The sequence below is a fragment of the Thalassophryne amazonica genome, chromosome 18 (genome assembly GCF_902500255.1).
Source record: "Thalassophryne amazonica chromosome 18, fThaAma1.1, whole genome shotgun sequence".
Classification (NCBI taxonomy): domain Eukaryota; kingdom Metazoa; phylum Chordata; class Actinopteri; order Batrachoidiformes; family Batrachoididae; genus Thalassophryne; species Thalassophryne amazonica.
In genome coordinates, this window is record NC_047120.1 from 8,931,038 (window position 1) to 8,952,248 (window position 21,211).

General features: G+C 41.7%; 1 protein-coding gene across 1 annotated transcript in view; it reads right to left on the reverse strand.

Annotated features, from left to right (window-relative positions):
• Nucleotides 1-12,374: 12,374 nt before the first annotated feature.
• LOC117530733 (caveolae-associated protein 1-like) overlaps nucleotides 12,375-21,211 on the reverse strand; it is a 72,642-nt gene continuing 63,805 nt past the window's right edge. Inside the window, exon 2 of the mRNA XM_034193633.1 lies at nucleotides 12,375-13,333. Coding sequence (XP_034049524.1) covers nucleotides 12,488-13,333 — 846 coding nt within the window. The 3' untranslated portion in view covers nucleotides 12,375-12,487. The remainder of the gene's footprint in view (nucleotides 13,334-21,211) is intronic.

Here is a 21,211-nt window from a genome sequence, read left to right on the forward strand (position 1 = left end):
ACTCTTTGGCATAATGTACCTTAACTAGTGGATACATACTCTTTGGCCTAATGTAGCTGAACTAGTGGATAAGTACTCTTTGGCCTAATGTACCTTAACTAGTTGGTAAATACTGTTTGGCCAAATGTAACTGAACTAGTGGATAAGTACTCTTTGGCCTAATGTACCTTAACTAGTGGGTAAATACTGTTTGGCCTAATATACCTTAACTAGTTGGTAAATACTGTTTAATATAGCTTCACTAGTGGATATGTCCCTGCAACCCTTGATTGGACTAAGCAGTTGAAGATGAATGTGTGTGTGTGTGTGAGTGAGTGAGTAGTGGATATGTACTGTTTGGCCTAATATACCTTAACTAGTGGGTAAATACTGTTTGGCCTAATGTACTCGTAGCTGAACTAGTGGATAAGTAATCTTTGGCCTAAATGTACCTTAACTAGTGGGTAAATACTGTTTGGCATAATATACCTTAACTAGTGGGTAAATATTGTTTGGCCTATTTTAGCTTAACTAGTTGGTAAATATTGTTTACTCTAATATAGCTTCACTAGTGGATATGTCCCTGCGACCCTTGATTGGACTAAGCAGTTGAAGATGTGTGTGTGTGTGTGTGTGTGTGTGTGTGTGTGTGTGTGTGTGAGTGAGTGAGTTGTGGATATGTACTGTTTGGCTGAATATACCTTAACTAGTGAGTAAATACTGTTTGGCCTAATGTAGCTGAACTAGTGGATAAGTACTCTTTGGCCTAATGTACCTTAACTAGTGGGTAAATACTGTTTGGCCTAATATACCTTAACAAGTGGGTAAATACTGTTTGGCCTAATGTAGCTGAACTAGTGGATAAGTACTCTTCGGCCTAATGTACCTTAACTAGTGGGTAAATACCGTTTGGCCTAATGTAGCTGAACTAGTGGATAAATACTGTTTGGCCTAATGTACTTTAACTAGTGGATAAATACTGTTTGGCCTAATGTACTTTAACTAGTGGGTAAATACTGTTTGGCCTAATGTAGCTGAACTAGTGGATATGTCCCCGTGACCCTTGATTGGACTAAGCAGTTGAAGATGAGTGTGTGTGTGTGTGTGTGTGTGTGTGTGTGTGTGTGTGTGTGTGTGTGTGTGCGTGTGAGTGAGTAGTGGATATGTACTGTTTGGCCTAATATACCTCAACTAGTGGATAAATACTGTTTGGTCTAATGTACCTTAACTAGTGCGTAAATACTGTTTGGCCTAATATACCTTAACTAGCGGGTAAATACTCTTTGGCCTAATGTACTTTAACTAGTGGGTAAATACTGTTTGGCCTAATGTAGCTGAACTAGTGGATATGTCCCCGTGACCCTTGATTGGACTAAGCAGTTGAAGATGAGTGTGTGTGTGTGTGTGTGTGTGTGTGTGTGTGTGTGTGTGCGTGTGAGTGAGTAGTGGATATGTACTGTTTGGCCTAATATACCTTAACTAGTGGATAAATACTGTTTGGTCTAATGTACCTTAACTAGTGCGTAAATACTGTTTGGCCTAATATACCTTAACTAGCGGGTAAATACTCTTTGGCCTAATGTACCTTAACTAGTTGGTAAATATTGTTTAGGCTAATATAGCTTCACTAGTGGATATGTCCTAAAGACCCTTGATTGGACTAAGCAGTTGAAGATGAGTGTATGTGTGTGTGTGTGTGTGTGTGTGTGTGTGCGTGTGCGTGTGTGAGTAGTGGATAGGTACTCTTTGGCCTAATGTACCTTAACTAGTGGGTAAATACTGGTTGGCCTAATGTAGCTGAACTAGTGGATAAGTACTCTTTGGCCTAATGTACCTTAACTAGTGGGTAAATACTGGTTGGCCTAATGTTGCTGAACTAGCGGATAAGTATTCTTTGGCCTAATGTAGCTCAACTAGTGGATAAGTACTCTTTGGCCTAATGTACCTTAACTAGTGGGTAAATACTGTTTGGCCTAATGTAGCTGAACTAGTGGATAAGTACTCTTTGGCCTAATGTACCTTAACTAGTGGGTAAATACTGGTTGGCCTAATGTAGCTCAACTAGTGGATAAGTACCCTTTGGCTTAATGTACCTTAACTAGTGGGTAAATACTGGTTGGCCTAATGTAGCTCAACTAGTGGATAAGTACCCTTTGGCTTAATGTACCTTAACTAGTGGGTAAATACTGGTTGGCCTAATGTAGCTCAACTAGTGGATAAGTACCCTTTGGCTTAATGTACCTTAACTAGTGGGTAAATACTGTTTGGCCTAATGTAGCTGAACTAGTGGATAAGTACTCTTTTGCCTAATGTACCTTAACTAGTTGGAAAATACTCTTTGGCCTAATGTAGCTTTACTCGTGAGTAACTATCGTTAAGCCTCATATAAGCTGACTTTAAATGGTTCCGTTTCCTGAAGTCTGTCTCTCAGCTGTCAGGATGGACGTGTCCTTGTCATCCATGTGGTCGTACCTTATGTCAGTTCCTGTCATGTTGGTAATCACTCTGTGGTGAGGAAGATTCCTGATCTGTTCCAGGATGGGCTGGTGAACAGGTCCAGTCTTAACGTGCAAGAAAATCTACATGAAGCGTTGATTTCGACACGTTTGTGTGGGTTTGTTTAACGTGTGAATACGAGGTCTATTAGAAAAGTATCCGACCTTATTATTTTTTTCAAAAACCATATGGATTTGAATCACGTGTGATTGCATCAGACAAGCTTGAACCCTCGTGCGCATGCGTGAGTTTTTCCAAGCCTGTCGGTTGTGTCATTCACCTGTGAGCAGGCTTTGAGTGACGAGTGGTCCACCCCCTTGGGGGATTTTCATTGTCAGGAAATGGCGGAATGATTTGGGCTTTTTTTTCCATCAGAATGTTTTCAGAAACTGTTAGAGACTGGCACCTGGAATCCATTCGAAAAATTTATCTGGCTTTCGGTGAAAATTTTACGGGCTTCACAGAGAATAAGGACTGTTACTACAGCTTTAAGGACAGCTTTAAGGATGGCTTTAAGGACGCTCGGCGCGCCGCGCTCCGTGCCGCCATCGAGAGCCACAAACCACCGGATCATTTTTAAACGGATGGCTCTGTGGAGCCGGACCATCATGTGCACTTTCTCTGGTTATCACAAGAGCTGGACATCAACCATTTTCCAGCAGATTTTACTTTTAACAAGAGATTTTGTCATGGAAAGCCGAGCGGAGGCTTCGCGCGTCACGACCGATTTGCTGATGGAACGAGACAAAGGAACACCTCCGTTTTGGTCTCACAGGACGGCTTTGAGATGGCGTTCAGACAGCTGTCAGTGGTTTGCCCATCGAGTGATTATCCGAGAAATTGTGGATGTGCCTGGACATGCCAGAACATGTCCCGTGAGGCTTCATCACGGCGTTGCTTTGCGCCATCCTCCGCACGTCTGTCTCAATGTGCCGAAAAAGTGCTGATGTCCACGTCTTTTCACAATTCCTGTGCTAGTCAGACGACGTCCCAGATAAAACACAGCGTCCAGTTTGGAAATGAACGGCACATTCCACTGTTACAGGAGTTTTTGTCATGGAAAGAGGAGCGGAGGCTTCATGCGTCGCGGCGGTGCCGCATGGCGCACAGCAACGCTGTGATCAAGCCTCACGGGACATGTTCTGGCATGTCCAGGCACATCCACAATTTCTCGGATAATCACTCGATGGAAAAACCACCGACAGCTGTCTGAACGCCATCTCAAAGCCATCCTGTGAGACCAAAACGGAGGTGTTCCTTTGTCTCACTCCATCAGCAAATCGGTCGTGACGCGCGAAGCCTCTGCTCGGCTTTCCATGACAAAATCTCTTGTTAAAAGTGAAATCTGCCGGAAAATGGTTGATGTCCAGCTCTTGTGATAACCAGAGAAAGTGCACACGATGGTCCAGCTCCACAGAGCCATCCGTTTAGAAATGATCCGGTGGTTTGTGGCTCTCGATGGCGGCACAGAGCGCGGCGCACCGAGCGTCCTTAAAGCCGTCCTTAAAGCTGTCCTTAAAGCTGTAATAACAGTCCTTATTCTCTGTGAAGCCCGTAAAATTTTCACCGAAAGCCAGATAAATTTTTCAAATGGTTTCCAGGTGCCAGTCTCTAACAGTTTCTGAAAAAATTCTGATGGAAAAAAGCCCAAATCATTCCGCCATGTCCTGACAATGAAAATCCGCCGAGGGGGTGGACCACTCCTCACTCAAAGCCTGCTCACAGGCGAATGACGCAACCGACAGGTGTGGAAAAACTCACGCATGCGCACGAGGGTTCAAGCTTGTCTGACGCAATCACACGTGATTCAAATCCATATGGTTTTTGAAAAAAATAATAAGGTCGGATACTTTTCTAATAGACCTCGTATTGTTGCACACGGACAAACTCACGGTCCTTGACAGATCCTGAGTCTGGTCTGATGGCTGGGAAATCCCAGATGATCAGGGTCTGAAGACCTGCTGCAGTCTTCATCCACCTTCTTAGCTGTTGGGTTGCAAAAGCATTTCTTCTTCCTGAGCCGCTGTTTAGCCTCATTAGCCGTCTCATGTGCAGGGTTCTTGTTGGGTCTTCATGGTTACCGTAGCGACCACAGGGCACACAAGGTCCACACCGTATTTCACTCCAACAGGCAATCCGTTACGCAGGTGTCTCAATGGATTTTGTCAGAAAATACTGAAGGGTTTTATTTTATCCACCAAGGACCAAATAAAATCATCGGCATTTATTTATTTATCTTTCTGTCTGTCTGTCTGCCTGTTTGCAAGATTACGTCAAAACTACTGCACGGATTTTGACAGTATTTTCATAACAGATAGATATTAGACCAAGAAAGAAATTTTGGAGGTGATCTGGATCCGGATTCTGGATTAAGTTTCACTTTATACAGGCTTTGAAGGATTACTTTTAGCAGTATTACGGCAAATCTACTTTATAGATTTTGACGAAATTTTAGTACAAATGCATATTAGGCCATAGAAGACTCCATGAAATTTTGGAGGTGGTCTAGATCCAGATTATGGAGCAAGTTTCACTTTATATAGGGTTTGAAGGATTAAGTGAAAACTACTTCACAGATTCTCACCAAAGTTTTACCACGGACACATATTTCGAGTGATGTGCCGCACAGCGGCATGAAGCTCGCTCATGTTACAGTGTCCCAAACAGGAAGTGCAAAATGAGTCCAAAGTGAAACAGGAAATGTCAAATGTGGAACACTTCCTGGATCGACACTTCCTGGATTGACAATAGTCAAGATCTCATGGAATCTTGTGGGAATTCAGTGGCAAGTTGAGACTGAAACAGGAAGTGCCAAACTTTGAGTTCACAGTGAAACAGGAAATGTCAAATGTGTTTACCTTTAGAAAGGTTTTTTAATAATAATAATAATAATTATTATTATTTATTATTTAAAAATAATAATTTTTAATAATTTTGATCTTTTATTTAAATTAACCTGTTCTTTGGTCTGTTGTTTTTGTTGTTGTATTTAATCCTCTATAAGGTTTCTGTGTAACTTTTTGTTTGTCTCATTAAATAAAAAAAAAGTCAAATGTTGAACACTTCCTGGATCAACAATAAACGAGATCTCATGGGATCTGACGGGAATTCAGTGGCAAGTTGAGACTGAAACAGGAAGTGCCAAACTTTGAGTTCACAGTGAAACAGGAAATTTCAAATGTGTTTACCTCTAGAAAGGTTTTTTTTAAATAATAATAATTATTAGTTATTATTTAAAAATAATAATTTTGAATAATTTTGATCTTTTTTTTTTAAATTTACCTGTTCTTTGGTCTGTTGTTTTTGCTGTTGTATTTAATCCTCTGGAAGGTTTCTGTGTAACTTTTTGTTTGTCTCATTAAATTAAAAAAACGTCAAATGTTGAACACTTCCTGGATTGACACTTCCTGGTTTGACAATAAACGAGATCTCGTGAGATCTCACGGGAATTCAGTGGAGATTTGAGACTGAAACAGAAAGTGTCAAATTTTGAGTCCACAGTGAAACAGGAAATGTCAAATGTTGAACACTTCCTGGCATGGGTGGAGATAGAGGGGAGGCCAGGGTGGCACTGGACCCCCCTGAAATCTGATTGGACACCCCAGGTGCCACCCCAGATGACTGACATGTTTCGGCACCACGCGTCTGGTTGAAAAGTGCCATTTTGTAACCGGTGGCACACACTGACTGCTAGATCCCTCCTGTACAGTAAAGTTCTAATCCACCTTAGTAGAAGAAGAAAAATCTTTGAGCCAGATTTGAACCTGAACACGTCGTGTGAACCGTGGACTTCTAATGACACCAAGGTTATATTGGTGAGTAAACAACTGTATTTTATGACAGAAGTGAGGTCCAGGTTGTTAAAAGCAGCATTTCTACTTTAGAGTTGCCTTATATACACGTGTTTCTCCAGTGATTTTAGCTGAATAAAACGAGTACACAGCAGCTGATTCATGCTCTGTTTGCTTATATGAGATGTAAGATGTTGTCCCAGAGTGTTTCTCAAACAGAGGAGGATTTTCTTGAAAAGAAGACCTGAATGTTAAGCTACAATTTGCCAGAAAATACATCTGAGATGGAAGACTTCAGATTAGACGTTTTGGTCAAAGAAGCATTTGTGTTTCTTCATATTTTAAATAAATTGTAAATGTAAATAAAGTCCAAGACATATTCAGTGACTTGGAAATGTTCATGTATCCATCCCCTGACTTGTCTGAAGAAAACTGGCAATAAAAATGATTGTTATTTACAGGTATCCACTGTGGCGACCCCAAGCAAAAACGGGAGCAGCCGAATGGACAACAACATACCAATGCGTAGCATTACTTATGCAACCCATCGTCATGGCTTTTATCTTTCATTAATTTATATCAAGTTTTAGAGATTTGCTTTCAGTTTAAGTTTAAGGAAGATAATTTTAGAAATTTATATTTTTTATATTTTGTGTATGTTTTGTATTTGAAATGGCATAAACAAATTTAAAAGTGTTCCAATACTTTTGAAGGACACGGTATCCTAACCTTATGAGGAATGACAAATGATTGTGGTATTTTTACTGTTTTGTTTAAGAATGTTTAATTTTCACTGTTGTTGCACTTTGTGTGAAATCATAGTCATATCGTATATCATATCATATTGATAGAGATATAATATTTGGCTTCAATATTGAGATACGATAATTTGGCCATATTGTGCAGCCCTACTGCCAACTCGCTGAACAGTTTGAAAATTAGTAGCACCCCAGAAGCATTTACTGAAAAAAAAGTCTGAAGGACCTAAATGACATAGTGAAATACTGAGGAGCTTCGCTCATTCATGTCCACGACATATACGAGGTCTGTTAGAAAACTATCTGACCTTTTTATTTTTTTAAAAAACTATATGGATTTGAATCATGCGCGCTTGCATCAGCCAAGCTTGAACCTTCGTGCGCATGCATGAGTTTTTTCACTCCTGCCGGTTGCGTCATTCGCCTGTGGGCAGGCTTTGAGTGAGCACTGGTCCACCCCCCTCGTCGGATTTTCATTGTCAGGGAAATGGCTGAGCGACTGGAGCAGTGCTGAATCAAATTTTTCCAGAAACTGTGAGAGACAGCCAGGTGGAAACCATTCGGAAGATTCAGACGGCTTTCGGTGAGGATACTCTGGGCGTCACACAGATTAAGGACAACCGGATTAAAGACGGCCCACAGTGGCTGAGGGCGCGCCACACTCCGAGCGGCCATTTACAGGCTGAAACGACCAGATCATTTCCAAAGTGAACGCTGTGTTGATCCGGGATGTCGTCTGACTACCAGAGAAATTGCAGAAGAGGTGGACATCAGCACTTTTGCGGCACATTCCACTGTTACAGGAGATTTTGTAATGAAAGATGTGCGGAGGAATTCGCGCGTCGGCATGGAGCCGCAATGGAGCACAACAAAAAGCACGTCCGTGTTGGAAGTCTCACAGGACAAGTTGTGACATGACCAGCTGTTACACAATTTCTCGGAGAGTGAAAAGCCACCGAAAGCCATCTGAATCTTCCAAATGGTTTCAAACACGGACGTGCTTTTTGTTGTGCGCCATTGCGGCTCTGTCCCGACGCGCGAATTCCTCCGCATGTCTTTCATTACAAAATCTCCTGTAACAGTGGAATGTGCCGCAAAAGTGCTGATGTCCACCTCTTCTGCAATTTCTCTGGTAGTCAGACGACATCCCAGATCAACACAGCGTTCACTTTGGAAATGATCTGGTCGTTTCAGCCTGTCGATGGCCGCTCGGAGCGCGGCCGCCCTCAGACGCTGTGGGCCGTCTTTAATCCAGTTGTAATGCTCCTTAATCTGTGTGACACCCAGAATATCCTCACTGAAAGCCGTCTGAATCTTCCGAATGGTTTCCACCTGGCTGTCTCTCACAGTTTCTGGAAAAATTTGATTCAGCGCTGCTCCAATCGCTCAGCCATCTCCCTGACAATGAAAATCCGATGAAAGGGGTGGACCAGTGCTCACTCAAAGCCTGCCCACAGGCGAATGACGCAACCGACAGGCGTGAAAAACACTCACTCATGCGCACGAAGGTTCAAGCTTGGCTGATGCAAGCGCACATGATTCAAATCCATATAGTTTTTTTTTTTTAAATAAAAAGATTGGCTGATGCAAGCGCACATGATTCAAATCCATATAGTTTTTTTTTTTTAAATAAAAAGATCGGCTAGTTTTCAAACAGACCTCGTACATATTAGGCCATGGAAGACTCCAGTAAATTTTGGAGGTGATTCAGATCCAGAACCGGATTCTGGATCAAGATTTCACTTTATATATGTTTTGAAAGATTACTTCAAAACACCTTCATGGATTCTCACCAAATTTGCACCACAGATAGATATTAGGGCATGGAAGACTCCACTGAATTTTGGTGGTAATCCAGTTCTGGATCTGGATTCAGATTGCGGATCCTTGATCAAAATTTCCCTTTATATAAGCTTTGAAGGATTACTTCAAAACAACTTCATGGATTCTCACCAAATTTTCACCACAGATGGATTTTAGACTAAGGAAGACTCCTTTGAATTTTGGAAGTAATTTGGATCTGGATCCAAATTCGGATTCTGGATCAAGGTTTCCTTTTATATGTGCTTTGAAAGATTACTTCAAAACACTTTCATGGATTCTCACCAAATTTGCACCACAGATAGATATTAGGGCATGGAAGACTCCACTGAATTTTGGTGATAATCCAGTTCTGGATCTGGATTCAGATTTCGGATCCTTGATCAAAATTTCCCTTTATACAGGCTTTTGTTGTGAAAGTGTAGTGACACGGACCCACGACAGGGGGCGCAAATGAACGGACAATAGAAGGAGTCAAATTTGAACACTTTACTGTTGTGAATGCCACAACCATACACAGCAGATTATAGAATGATACAAAGTCAATGGATAAAGGTGTCGTGTGGGCAGGCTCGACGATAGCAGACGTCCGTCTAGAGAAGAACCGGAACCACACGATTTCCTCCGCCACCGAACCCGAAGGATACTGGAGCCGCCAGGTCCCGAGTCCCCCAGGTGGCCACCGTCTCCGCGTGTCGGATCTGGTACTGCTGGCGAAGAGCAAAGACAGTCAAGTGTGGGTGTGTGTACACCCAGTAACAACAACGGTGGGAATTCCACCTCCACCTCAAATCACACACTCGTGCAGCTCCTGTTTAAGCACTTATCTGGAAAGCGTGAGAGGCGAAGACGTCGGCACTCTCACAAACCCCCAATCAGCTGACAAGGCTCCACAGGACAACGGCTGCTAACAGAGCACACGTAAGTTATAATTCCTTTAGTACGGCAGAGAATATTACCTCCTTAGAAGAACGATATCTTGGCGACGTGGTGGAGGTGTCATCCTGCTTTTATCCGGGATGAAGTGCAGATGATCGGTGACAGCTGTCACAGTCGATGAGTGACAGCTGTCACCTCGGCTGTTCCTGTGAGGCGGCAGCGCCCTCTAGTGCCTGAAGCCCGCTCTTCAGGCAGGGCGCCCTCTGGTGGTGGGCCAGCAGTACCTCCTCTTCTGGCGGCCCACACAACAGGCTTTGACGGATTACTTCAAAACAACTTCATGGATTCTCACTAAATTTTCACCACAGATAGATGTTAGACCAAGGAAGACTCCATTGAATTTTGGAGGTGATCCAGATCTGGATCTGGATTCGGATTCTGGATCAAAATTTCCCTTTATATAAGCTTTGAAGGATTACTTCAAAACTACTTCATGGATTCTCTCCAAATTTGCACCATAGATAGATATTTGAGCATGGAAGACTTCATTGAATTTTGGAGAACTAGATCTGGATCTGGATTCAGATTCCGGATCCTTGATCAAAATTTCCCTTTATATAGGCTTTGAAGAATTACGTCAAAACGACTTCATGGATTCTCACCAAATTTTCACCACAGATAGATGTTAGACCAAGGAAGACTCCACTGAATTTTGGAGGTGATCCAGATCTGGATTCAGATTCTGGATCAAAATTTCCTTTTATATAGGCTTTGAAGGATTACTTCAAAACTACTTCATGGATTTTAACCAAATTTGCACCACAGGTAGATATTAGGTCATGGAAGACTCCATTGAAATTTGGAGGTGCTCCAGATCCGGATTGGTGCATGTCAGAAATCTGTTAGCTCTTGTTTATTTATTTATTTGTCTGTCTGTCTGTTAGCAAGATTATGTCAAAACTACTGCACCGATTTTGATGGAATTTTCACCACAGATAGATGCTAGACCAAGGAAGACTCCATTGAATTTTGGAGATGATCCAGATCTGGATCTGGATTTGGTTTCTGGATCAAATTTCCCTTTATATAGCTTTTGAAGGATTACTTCAAAACTACTTCATGGATTCTCACCAAATTTGCACCACAGGTAGATATTAGGACATGGAAGACCACTGAATTTTGGAGATGATCCAGATCTGGATCTGGACTCGGTTTCCGAATCAAATTTCCCTTTATATAGGGTTTGAAGGATTACTATCAAAACTACTTCATGGATTCTCACCAAATTTGCACCACAGGTAGATATTAGGGCCTGGAAGACTCCACTGAATTTTGGAGGTGATCTGGATCCAGATTGGTAGATGTCAGAAATCTCTGTTTGCTCTTGTTTATTTATTTATTTGTCTGTCTGACTTTTAGCAAGATTACGTCAAAACTACTGCACCGATTTTGATGAAATTTTCATCACAGATAGATGTTAGACAAAGGAAGATTCCACTGCATTTTGCAGGTGATCCAGATCCGGACGTTAGAAATCTCTGATTGCACTTGTTGGAAATAAAATGTAAGATGATTGTTTTAAACTGGAATCATGTGGACGTGTTCCAGGGAGGTTCAGGATGCTGTGCAGATCATCACAGCAACAGGTCATTAACGTGCCAATGTAACAACAAAACCACACAAACTGTGACGCAGATGCTTTTTATTCAATCATTAGTGGTTAAACATAAAACAGCGTGAAAGCATCAAAGTGCTAAAAGAATTCTGCTGTCACACGTGCACACGATGTGCACTGCTACATACATACCGATTACATTATCCACCACATGGCTGACATTACTGTAATCAGATTGCTTTGTGTTTGGGGAACTCGTGACATCTCCACAAACATGAAAAGGATAAAATGTTCAGAAAATATGTGAAAATCATCTAAAAAGAAAAGCTGATGAAATATTGTTTATATGTAAAAACATTTTCTTTTTCATATAGCTGATCATAAAGTGTGTTAAATGATGTCATAGAAGAGGTGAACTGGGCTGAGAAAATACAGCAGTAAAGTGACTGGACACTAGGGGGAGCTGTCAGAAAAATATTGGTCCTCTGCTTCAACAAAAATCACACATTTTGAACAGGAAGAATAGTCATAAAAAATAAAGCATCAATAAGGAGCCTCACGTTCTGCAGACCTTCATTTAACGATGTAAAAATAATCAAAGAAAGAATATCGCATTCGGCTCGTTTTGGCTCTATGGAAAGAAAATGACATGAGCTGTTAAAGCTTTAGCAGAAAATGAAGCAGTGCAGATTAATACTAAAAATAAAACAGCATGCGTGCTGAGTAATATTTGCAAAATGTGAAAATCATCATCATCTTTTTGTCTGCTCAGGAAACATGACTGAAATGCAGCGGACAGATTTTTTTTTCCAGCTTGCTGAGTGCTTTAAAACATGATTTGAAAAAAAAAAAAAAAAAAAAAAAAAAAAAAAAAACCTAAGCAAAAAACAAACAACCAAAAAAAAAAAAAAAAAAAAAAAAAAAAAAAGAAACCAACCAGGGAATGATCATTTCCTGATTGGTCATGGTCGTGTTATTGGCCGCCTCCCTCACCTTTCTTATTCCTTCTGCTGTTCCTGTTTTCTTCCAAACAACCCTGAAGGTGCTTTTGTAAAATCTGACACAGCTTCACCTTTGCAGAATTCTTCAAAGGTGAAACTTTCTTCAGTTTTCCAAAAGAAGCCCGGGGCTGGTGCTGAGGACTTTATCTAATCACTATCTCGTTCTCTGTCCTCGTTCTCCTCCAGGACATCATGGCTGTCCTCCTCCTCCTCTTCATCCTCTCCTCCACCATTCATCATCTCCATCTCCACCTCCACAACTCCTTCTTCCTCACCTTCCACTCCACTGAAGTGCTCAACATCCTGGGACACCTCCACCATCTCTGTGCCCTGGACCACCTCCACGGCACCTTCACGGACTTTCTTCACGTGGAAGGTGAAGGGGGGCACCTTGTACACGGTCGCCTTGGAGCGAGCATACACAACGTGGTCAGGTGTGAAGGCCTTCTTCATTCGATCACGGGAGGTCTGTAACTTCTGCTTGCGCTCAGGGTTGACAGTCATGTGGGTGCCCAGCTTGCCCATCTTCTTCTCAATGTTGTGACGCGTTCTCTCTAGGTTCTCTTTAGTCTTCTGCTTAGTTTTCTCAATGTTATCCTTGGTTTTCTGCTTGGTCTTCTCCAGGTTCTCTCTCGTCTTCTCCAGGTTGTGTCTTGTCTTCTGCTTGGTTCTCTCCAGGTTCTGCTTAGTCTTGGCTCTGGTCTGGTCCATCTTCTCCTTGGAGAAGACAGTTTTCAGGTTTTGTACACGCTGAAGGCTGCTGCGTTTGATGCGCTCAGCTCGAGACACCTCAATGGCCTCCTCGATCGCCACATCCTCTTCATCAGAAGACAGGTCTATGTGGGCTTTATCAGCCTTGTCTTCTTCCTTCTCTTCATGCTCATCTGCTGCTTCCTTCAGCTCCTGCAGGCTGCCTCCTCTGCTTCCTTCCACGGCCTCTGGAACCTTCATGGACTTTGACATGGACAGCTTGGAAGGAACCTTAGTTTCATCCTGTGAAGAAGACAACAAAATGATCATACATGTTCAGTGTCAAAAGTCAACATCTTACTCGAGTGGAATCTCTGACATGAAATGACAGTGTTGAGAGTCGGTTGTAAGTATTTGCGATGAGGTATTTTATCCCCGAGGGGACGTTTGTTTGAACCTGCAGTTTCTCCACCTGGTGCGGAGACTCACACAGAGGCAGAGCGTCTTCCCAGAGGACCAGAAAATCAGAAATGAAACCTTAAAACTGCTGCATGTGTCACTTAGTTTGGTCTCAGAACAGAAAAATGCACAAAATCTCAAATTATCCTCCTGTCAAGTCTCATCAAACAGTCTCATCAAACACCACATCATTCTCTGAAATGAGGCTGAAGTGCGACTCTCACGTTTGTCTCCTTCATGGGGCCAGGAACACACCCGTGTTACCTGCGCGCCGCTCCTGAGATGCTCGATAGCAGCCGCTGACACGCGTCTTTAATTCAAGAGCTTTTACTCTGAGCAAGATGGTTAGAGTGAAAGGCTGCTCCGGTTGTCCATAAATTGTATGTTTCTTGTCTGTGACTTTTTCTCCGCTCACAGAAAGTGAAGTGTTTGATGTTGGTGGTATCTACAGATCATTTTTACTCCAACTTCAGCTGCGTGAACAACTTGCACTGGGTGGAAGGCAACAAGAGAACCCAGCCAAAGTTAAGAAATCAGCCCGGATGAGGATTAGGTTTAGCATATGGGTAGTGATAGCAGTAGGGTTAGGAATAGGCCTAGCGTTAGCCTGGGCCCAGTTTACTACCGGGGCTGAGTTTGCATTGGGCTGGCTTCTCCTATATTCCTCTAGAGGGTGTGATACATGCAGTGGTGGGCACAGTTCCGCTAATCCACTAACCGCTAATTAGCAAAGATAACTTTTTTGATGGATTAGTGTTTCAGCTAACTTTGAAAACCATCAGTGGACCAATTAGCTTTCACTAAATGTAGTTCCGCTAACTTTCAGTCCGCTGACATTTTCTTTGCTGGCATAGTGAGTAAAGCTCAAAAATGTTTGTAAACCCTAAAATCATACATATTAGTTCCTGTCTGTTGTGTGTCTTGCAACTAGGGTTCCCACCCGTCCCTTAAAATACAGAATTGTCCTTTATTTGACAATTAATTGTTGAGTCCTTTATTGAATCAATATGGGACGTAAATTGTTCCGTATTTTCATAAATGTCCCCCACACACTCACACGTTCATCAAAACTGAATAATGAACAAAATAAAACGCAGGATATATTAAGGGCTCCCAATGTCATCTCTGTACCTCACGTGGGGTCCTGTAGCGAGAACCCGATGTGAGGTACAGCAGACAGACCTCAGATTTTCGTGTCTGCATCTCTGTGTGCCAAACTTTCTGGTGCTGTCATGGGTTGCCTGGTTGCCTGGCATGTCTACACCCGAAACTCCACCACATCCAAAGAAGCAAAAATGTTTGCAAATGTACAGACTTGAGTGGGAAGAGTCAAACCCCTGGCTTGACAGCGTTAGTGCCAATGGGTATAAGGCAAACTGTAGGCAAACAAGTATTTTTTTTCCTCCTAAAGTAAAAATGTCCTCACTTTAAAGATTAAAATTATTGGTCTGTTTTCCTTAATATTTATGCACTTCGGTGACTGCACAGTTCATCATTAACAGTTTAATGTTAATAAAGCATTTAAAGATTTAAGCTTTTTCAAAATGAAATATACCACTCCTTGGGTGGTGGTAGTGGCCCTGAGGAGCCGTGGTGGGCGTCCTTTATTTTCATTTCTGAAAGGTAGCAGCCCTACTTGGAACAGTCAGGCCACCTTGAGGAGCTCAGCCCTCCGCCAGCAGAAGGGGGCGGTCGGCTGCCAGCTGCTGTAAAGACGTATCATTTAGATTTCACACACAACACAGCAGAAGAGATCAAACAATCAATCAATCAATCAATTTTTTTATATAGCGCCATATCACAAACAGTTGCCCCAAGGCGCTTTATATTGTAAGGCAAGGCCATACAATAATTATGTAAAACCCCAACGGTCAAAACGACCCCCTGTGAGCAAGCACTTGGCTACAGTGGGAAGGAAAAACTCCCTTTTAACAGGAAGAAACCTCCAGCAGAACCAGGCTCAGGGAGGGGCAGTCTTCTGCTGGGACTGGTTGGGGCTGAGGGAGAGAACCAGGAAAAAGACATGCTGTGGAGGGGAGCAGAGATCGATCACTAATGATTAAATGCAGAGTGGTGCATACAGTGTTGTGTGGGCCGCTGAAGAGGAGGTACTGCTGGCCCACCACCACCAGAGGGCGCCCTGCCTGGAGTGCGGGCTCCAGGCACCAGAGGGCGCCGCCGCCCCACAGGAGCTGCCTCGGTAACAGCTGTCACCCATCACCTGAGACAGCTGACGGCAATTATCACTGGGGTATATCAGCAGGACGGCATCTCCACCTCATCGCCGAGATATCGTTCTACCTGGAAGGTAATAATCTCAGCTGACTGCTTGACAGTAACCTTTGTGATTTTTGTGAGTGCTTGCAGACTTTTTTTCTCCAACGAGAGGTGGAGGTAGCTTCCCTGCCGTGCAGGTTGCTGGGTGCAAACGCGCCCACGTTTAATTGTGTTCTTGTTCCTCGCCAGCAGTACCAGGTCCGACACGCGGAGGCAGTGGCCACCTGGGAGTTCGGAACTTGGCGGCTCCAGTATTCCCGGGGTCCTGTGGCGGAGGAAACCGTGTGGTTCCGGTTCTACTTTGGAGAGGCGTCTCCTATCTTCGAGCCTGCCCACACGACACCTTTGTGAATTGAACTTTGTCCATTGTTGTAATTTGTTGTTTTTGTTGTGCACGTTCGCAACAGTAAAGTGTTGTTATTTGACCTATTCCATTGTCCGTTCATTTGCGCCCCCTGTTGTGGGTCCGTGTTCCTACACTTTCCCAACATACAGAGCAAAAAGAGAAAGAAACAGTGCATCATGGGAACCCCCCAGCAGTCTACGTCTATAGCAGCATAACTAAGGGATGGTTCAGGGTCACCTGATCCAGCCCTAACTATAAGCTTTAGCAAAAAGGAAAGTTTTAAGCCTAATCTTAAAAGTAGAGAGGGTGTCTGTCTCCCTGATCTGAATTGGGAGCTGGTTCCACAGGAGAGGAGCCTGAAAGCTGAAGGCTCTGCCTCCCATTCTACTCTTACAAACCCTAGGAACTACAAGTAAGCCTGCAGTCTGAGAGCGAAGCGCTCTATTGGGGTGATATGGTACTACGAGGTCCCTAAGATAAGATGGGACCTGATTATTCAAAACCTTATAAGTAAGAAGAAGAATTTTAAATTCTATTCTAGAATTAACAGGAAGCCAATGAAGAGAGGCCAATATGGGTGAGATATGCTCTCTCCTTCTAGTCCCCGTTAGTACTCTAGCTGCAGCATTTTGAATTAACTGAAGGCTTTTCAGGGAACTTTTAGGACAACCTGATAATAATGAATTACAGTAGTCCAGCCTAGAGGAAATAAATGCATGAATTAGTTTTTCAGCATCACTCTGAGACAAGACCTTTCTAATTTTAGAGATATTGCGTAAATGCAAAAAAGCAGTCCTACATATTTGTTTAATATGCGCTTTGAATGACATATCCTGATCAAAAATGACTCCAAGATTTCTCACAGTATTACTAGAGGTCAGGGTAATGGCATCCAGAGTAAGGATCTGGTTAGACACCATGTTTCTAAGATTTGTGGGGCCAAGTACAATAACTTCACATAACACAAGGCACTTTTCACTCATGGTCACAACATAACTCTTCACCAAACTAACAACACTGCTAAACCAACATGTACTACAATAAAAAACTCCAACCCTGAACTCCCATAATGCATTGTAGCAGCAATTGACAGTGCATCTGCTTTAAAGACATGCAAATCTTTACTTTTTGTAAGTGAAAAGACACTTTTTTATGGAGTTAAATTTTTGTCTTTAATACCTGCAAAAGCACAGAGGCTGATCTACAAATAGTCCTTGATTTGCAAACGTGTTTTTTGATCCACAAACACAAATTTCCGATTTGTAACTTGCGTGTTGGTTTTTACAAATAAATGTGTATTTGTAAATATGTATTTTTTCATTTTTTTTTTAAAAAAAGGCGTTTGCAAACCTGAAAATTCTGTTTGTGATCTGTGATTCAGCATTTGTGGATCACCAATCGCATACATTCATCACACTGCTCAGTTATGCAATATTGAGACATTCTCAGCGCAAAACTGCATTTGAGATTCACATATATGTTGGTTGTTATTCACACTCCCATTCAGTAGATGCAATGTTCTATGCATTTTGTCAGGAGGGGGCTGATGAGAGGAGACTCATTTCCCATAATGCCTTTTGGTGCGTGTGTCAGTTAACGCGCAAACCGTCAGAATTAGCGCATTACTTTAAAAGATATGTGGGATATTTTCACTTTGTAAAAATAACAGAGTTGTCGTTAATGTCGATAAACTGTCCGGAAATAGTTTTGTTTGAACCAATGAAACCATAAGTGAAACTTTTTTTTCTGGAATTCCATTCATGAATATGGCCCGGAGGTAATGCTGTGTGCACTGATCTGAGTGGCATGGTGCTGAAACACCAATGCTAACCAAAAACAAGACAACAACACAGACATCTGAACTGTGGATGTATGGGAGGACACTCCCAATCATCTGACAGGAAGAGAAACCGCAGATATCTCAAAACCAAGAAGCCTCGATGGATGATTGGTGAACGGTAATCATGTCATAAATCAGACACATCACAATGTAGTGCTTTCTCTCATCTGTGTTGTGTGCTTGACTCCTCCTACTTGTTCCCCTGGGACATGAACTGATGATCTGCAGTATGGGGGCAGACGCTCAAACCAGAAAGCCAAGAACCAGAGCCTCTGGTCCTGTGGCCAGTGATTCCTAGCTGTTGGGGAGCGAGGTTTACTGACTGTGTCACAACAACACATCAGGGTGTTGGTTTTACTCTCCAAAATGTTTTGAATTGACAGGATATAGTAAGGACATATGGATACAAATATCAATCTGGAAACATAGAACACGTATTGATTTCCTGCAGATAGAGAACTGAAAAAATATGGAAAATAAAGCAGCATCCAGCACAGGTCTCATATGCAGGGTGCAGATTCTATGTCAACCCCATAACAATTATACCACGTCACATAACTCACTGCTGTAATTTCCAAGAGTTTGAAGCTATGGTGATCATGACACAACAATGCACGATGCAGCCGGTCAAAACACATTGTGTTTGGCACAGACTGAGAGGAACATGTTCTTGCAGGTGCACACAGGGAATCCTACAGATAAACACACGGAAAGTTGACGTCTGATGCAAGAGAACAAGATCAACACAACATAAACACAAACTTCAACTTCAACATTAAAATATCAACAAGATTTCAAGATCAATACATCAACAAAACATCAACATGACATCAACACAACATCAGCAAGACTTCAAGATCAAGACATCAACACAAGACTTCAAGATCAAAACATCAACAATGCATAAAAACAACATCAACAGGACACATCAACAAGAATTCAAGGTCAAGCCATCAACACATCACCATGACATCAACACACCATTAACAAGACTTCAAGATCAAGACATCAACACAATATCAACATGACATCAACACAACATCAACAAGACTTCAAGATCAAGACATCAACACATCAACAAGACATCAACACAACAACAAGACTTCAAGATCAAGACATCAACACAATATCAACATGACATCAGCACAACATCAACAAGACTTCAAGATCAAGACATCAACATGACATCAACACAACATTAACAAGACTTCAAGATCAAGACATCAACACAACATCAACAAGACATCAACACAACAACAAGACTTCAAGATCAAGACATCAACACAATATCAACATGACATCAACACAACATCAACAAGACTTCAAGATCAAGACATCAACAACACAACACAACATCAAAAAGACTTCAAGATCAAGACATCAACACAATCAACACAACATTAACAAGACTTCAAGATCAAGACATGAACACATCAACAAGACATCAACACAACATCAACAAGAATTCAAGATCAAGACATCAACACATCAACATGACATCAACACAACCTCAACAAGACTTCAAGATCAAGACATTAACAAGATATCAACACAACATCAAGACTTCAAGATCAAAACATCATCAAGATGTCAAAAACATCAACAAGATATCAACAAAACTTCAAGATCAAAACATCACATCAACACAAGATCAACATGACAACACCACATCAACAAGACTTCAAGATCAAGACATCAATACAGCAACATTACATCAACATTAAAATATCAACAAGATTTCAAGATCAATACATCAACAAAACATCAACATGACATCAACACAACATCAGCAAGACTTCAAGATCAAGACATCAACACAAGACTTCAAGATCAAAACATCAACAATGCATAAAAACAACATCAACAGGACACATCAACAAGAATTCAAGGTCAAGCCATCAACACATCACCATGACATCAACACACCATTAACAAGACTTCAAGATCAAGACATCAACACAATATCAACATGACATCAACACAACATCAACAAGACTTCAAGATCAAGACATCAACACATCAACAAGACATCAACACAACAACAAGACTTCAAGATCAAGACATCAACACAATATCAACATGACATCAGCACAACATCAACAAGACTTCAAGATCAAGACATCAACATGACATCAACACAACATTAACAAGACTTCAAGATCAAGACATCAACACAACATCAACAAGACATCAACACAACAACAAGACTTCAAGATCAAGACATCAACACAATATCAACATGACATCAACACAACATCAACAAGACTTCAAGATCAAGACATCAACAACACAACACAACATCAAAAAGACTTCAAGATCAAGACATCAACACAATCAACACAACATTAACAAGACTTCAAGATCAAGACATGAACACATCAACAAGACATCAACACAACATCAACAAGAATTCAAGATCAAGACATCAACACATCAACATGACATCAACACAACCTCAACAAGACTTCAAGATCAAGACATTAACAAGATATCAACACAACATCAAGACTTCAAGATCAAAACATCATCAAGATGTCAAAAACATCAACAAGATATCAACAAAACTTCAAGATCAAAACATCACATCAACACAAGATCAACATGACAACACCACATCAACAAGACTTCAAGATCAAGACATCAATACAGCAACATTACATCAACATTAAAATATCAACAAGATTTCAAGATCAATACATCAACAAAACATCAACATGACATAAACACATCAGCAAGACTTCAAGATCAAGACATCAACACATCAACAAGATCAAAACATCAACAATACATGAAAACAACATCAACACGACATAAAAACAACATCAACAAGAATTCAAGATCAAGCCATCAACACAATATTAACATGACATCAACACATCAACAAGACTTCAAGATCAAGACATCAACAAGACATGCATTGGGGTTGATTTTGGCTCTTGCTTGCCTCTACTGGTGGTTGGCTCTCACTGCGGTATTGTATCACTTCCTGTTCTGGAGCACAGCGGTGTTTTGCTGTATCTGTTAGCTGTTTAATCTGTGCAGTTAGATTGAGCTAGTTACCTAGATAACGATTTGTTTCACAGTGTAATCTTCACGTGCCTTAACTAAAGCACTCCCTCTGCTGAATCACCTCTAAATTATTTACATATTATTCACTTTGTATGTTTTTAGGAATCCGCTAGCTTAGCGCAGCTACTAGCTCTTAGCCAGTTTAGCATGGCGGCTTCTCCTGTCTCTCCTGCACTTTTCTGCTCTGGGT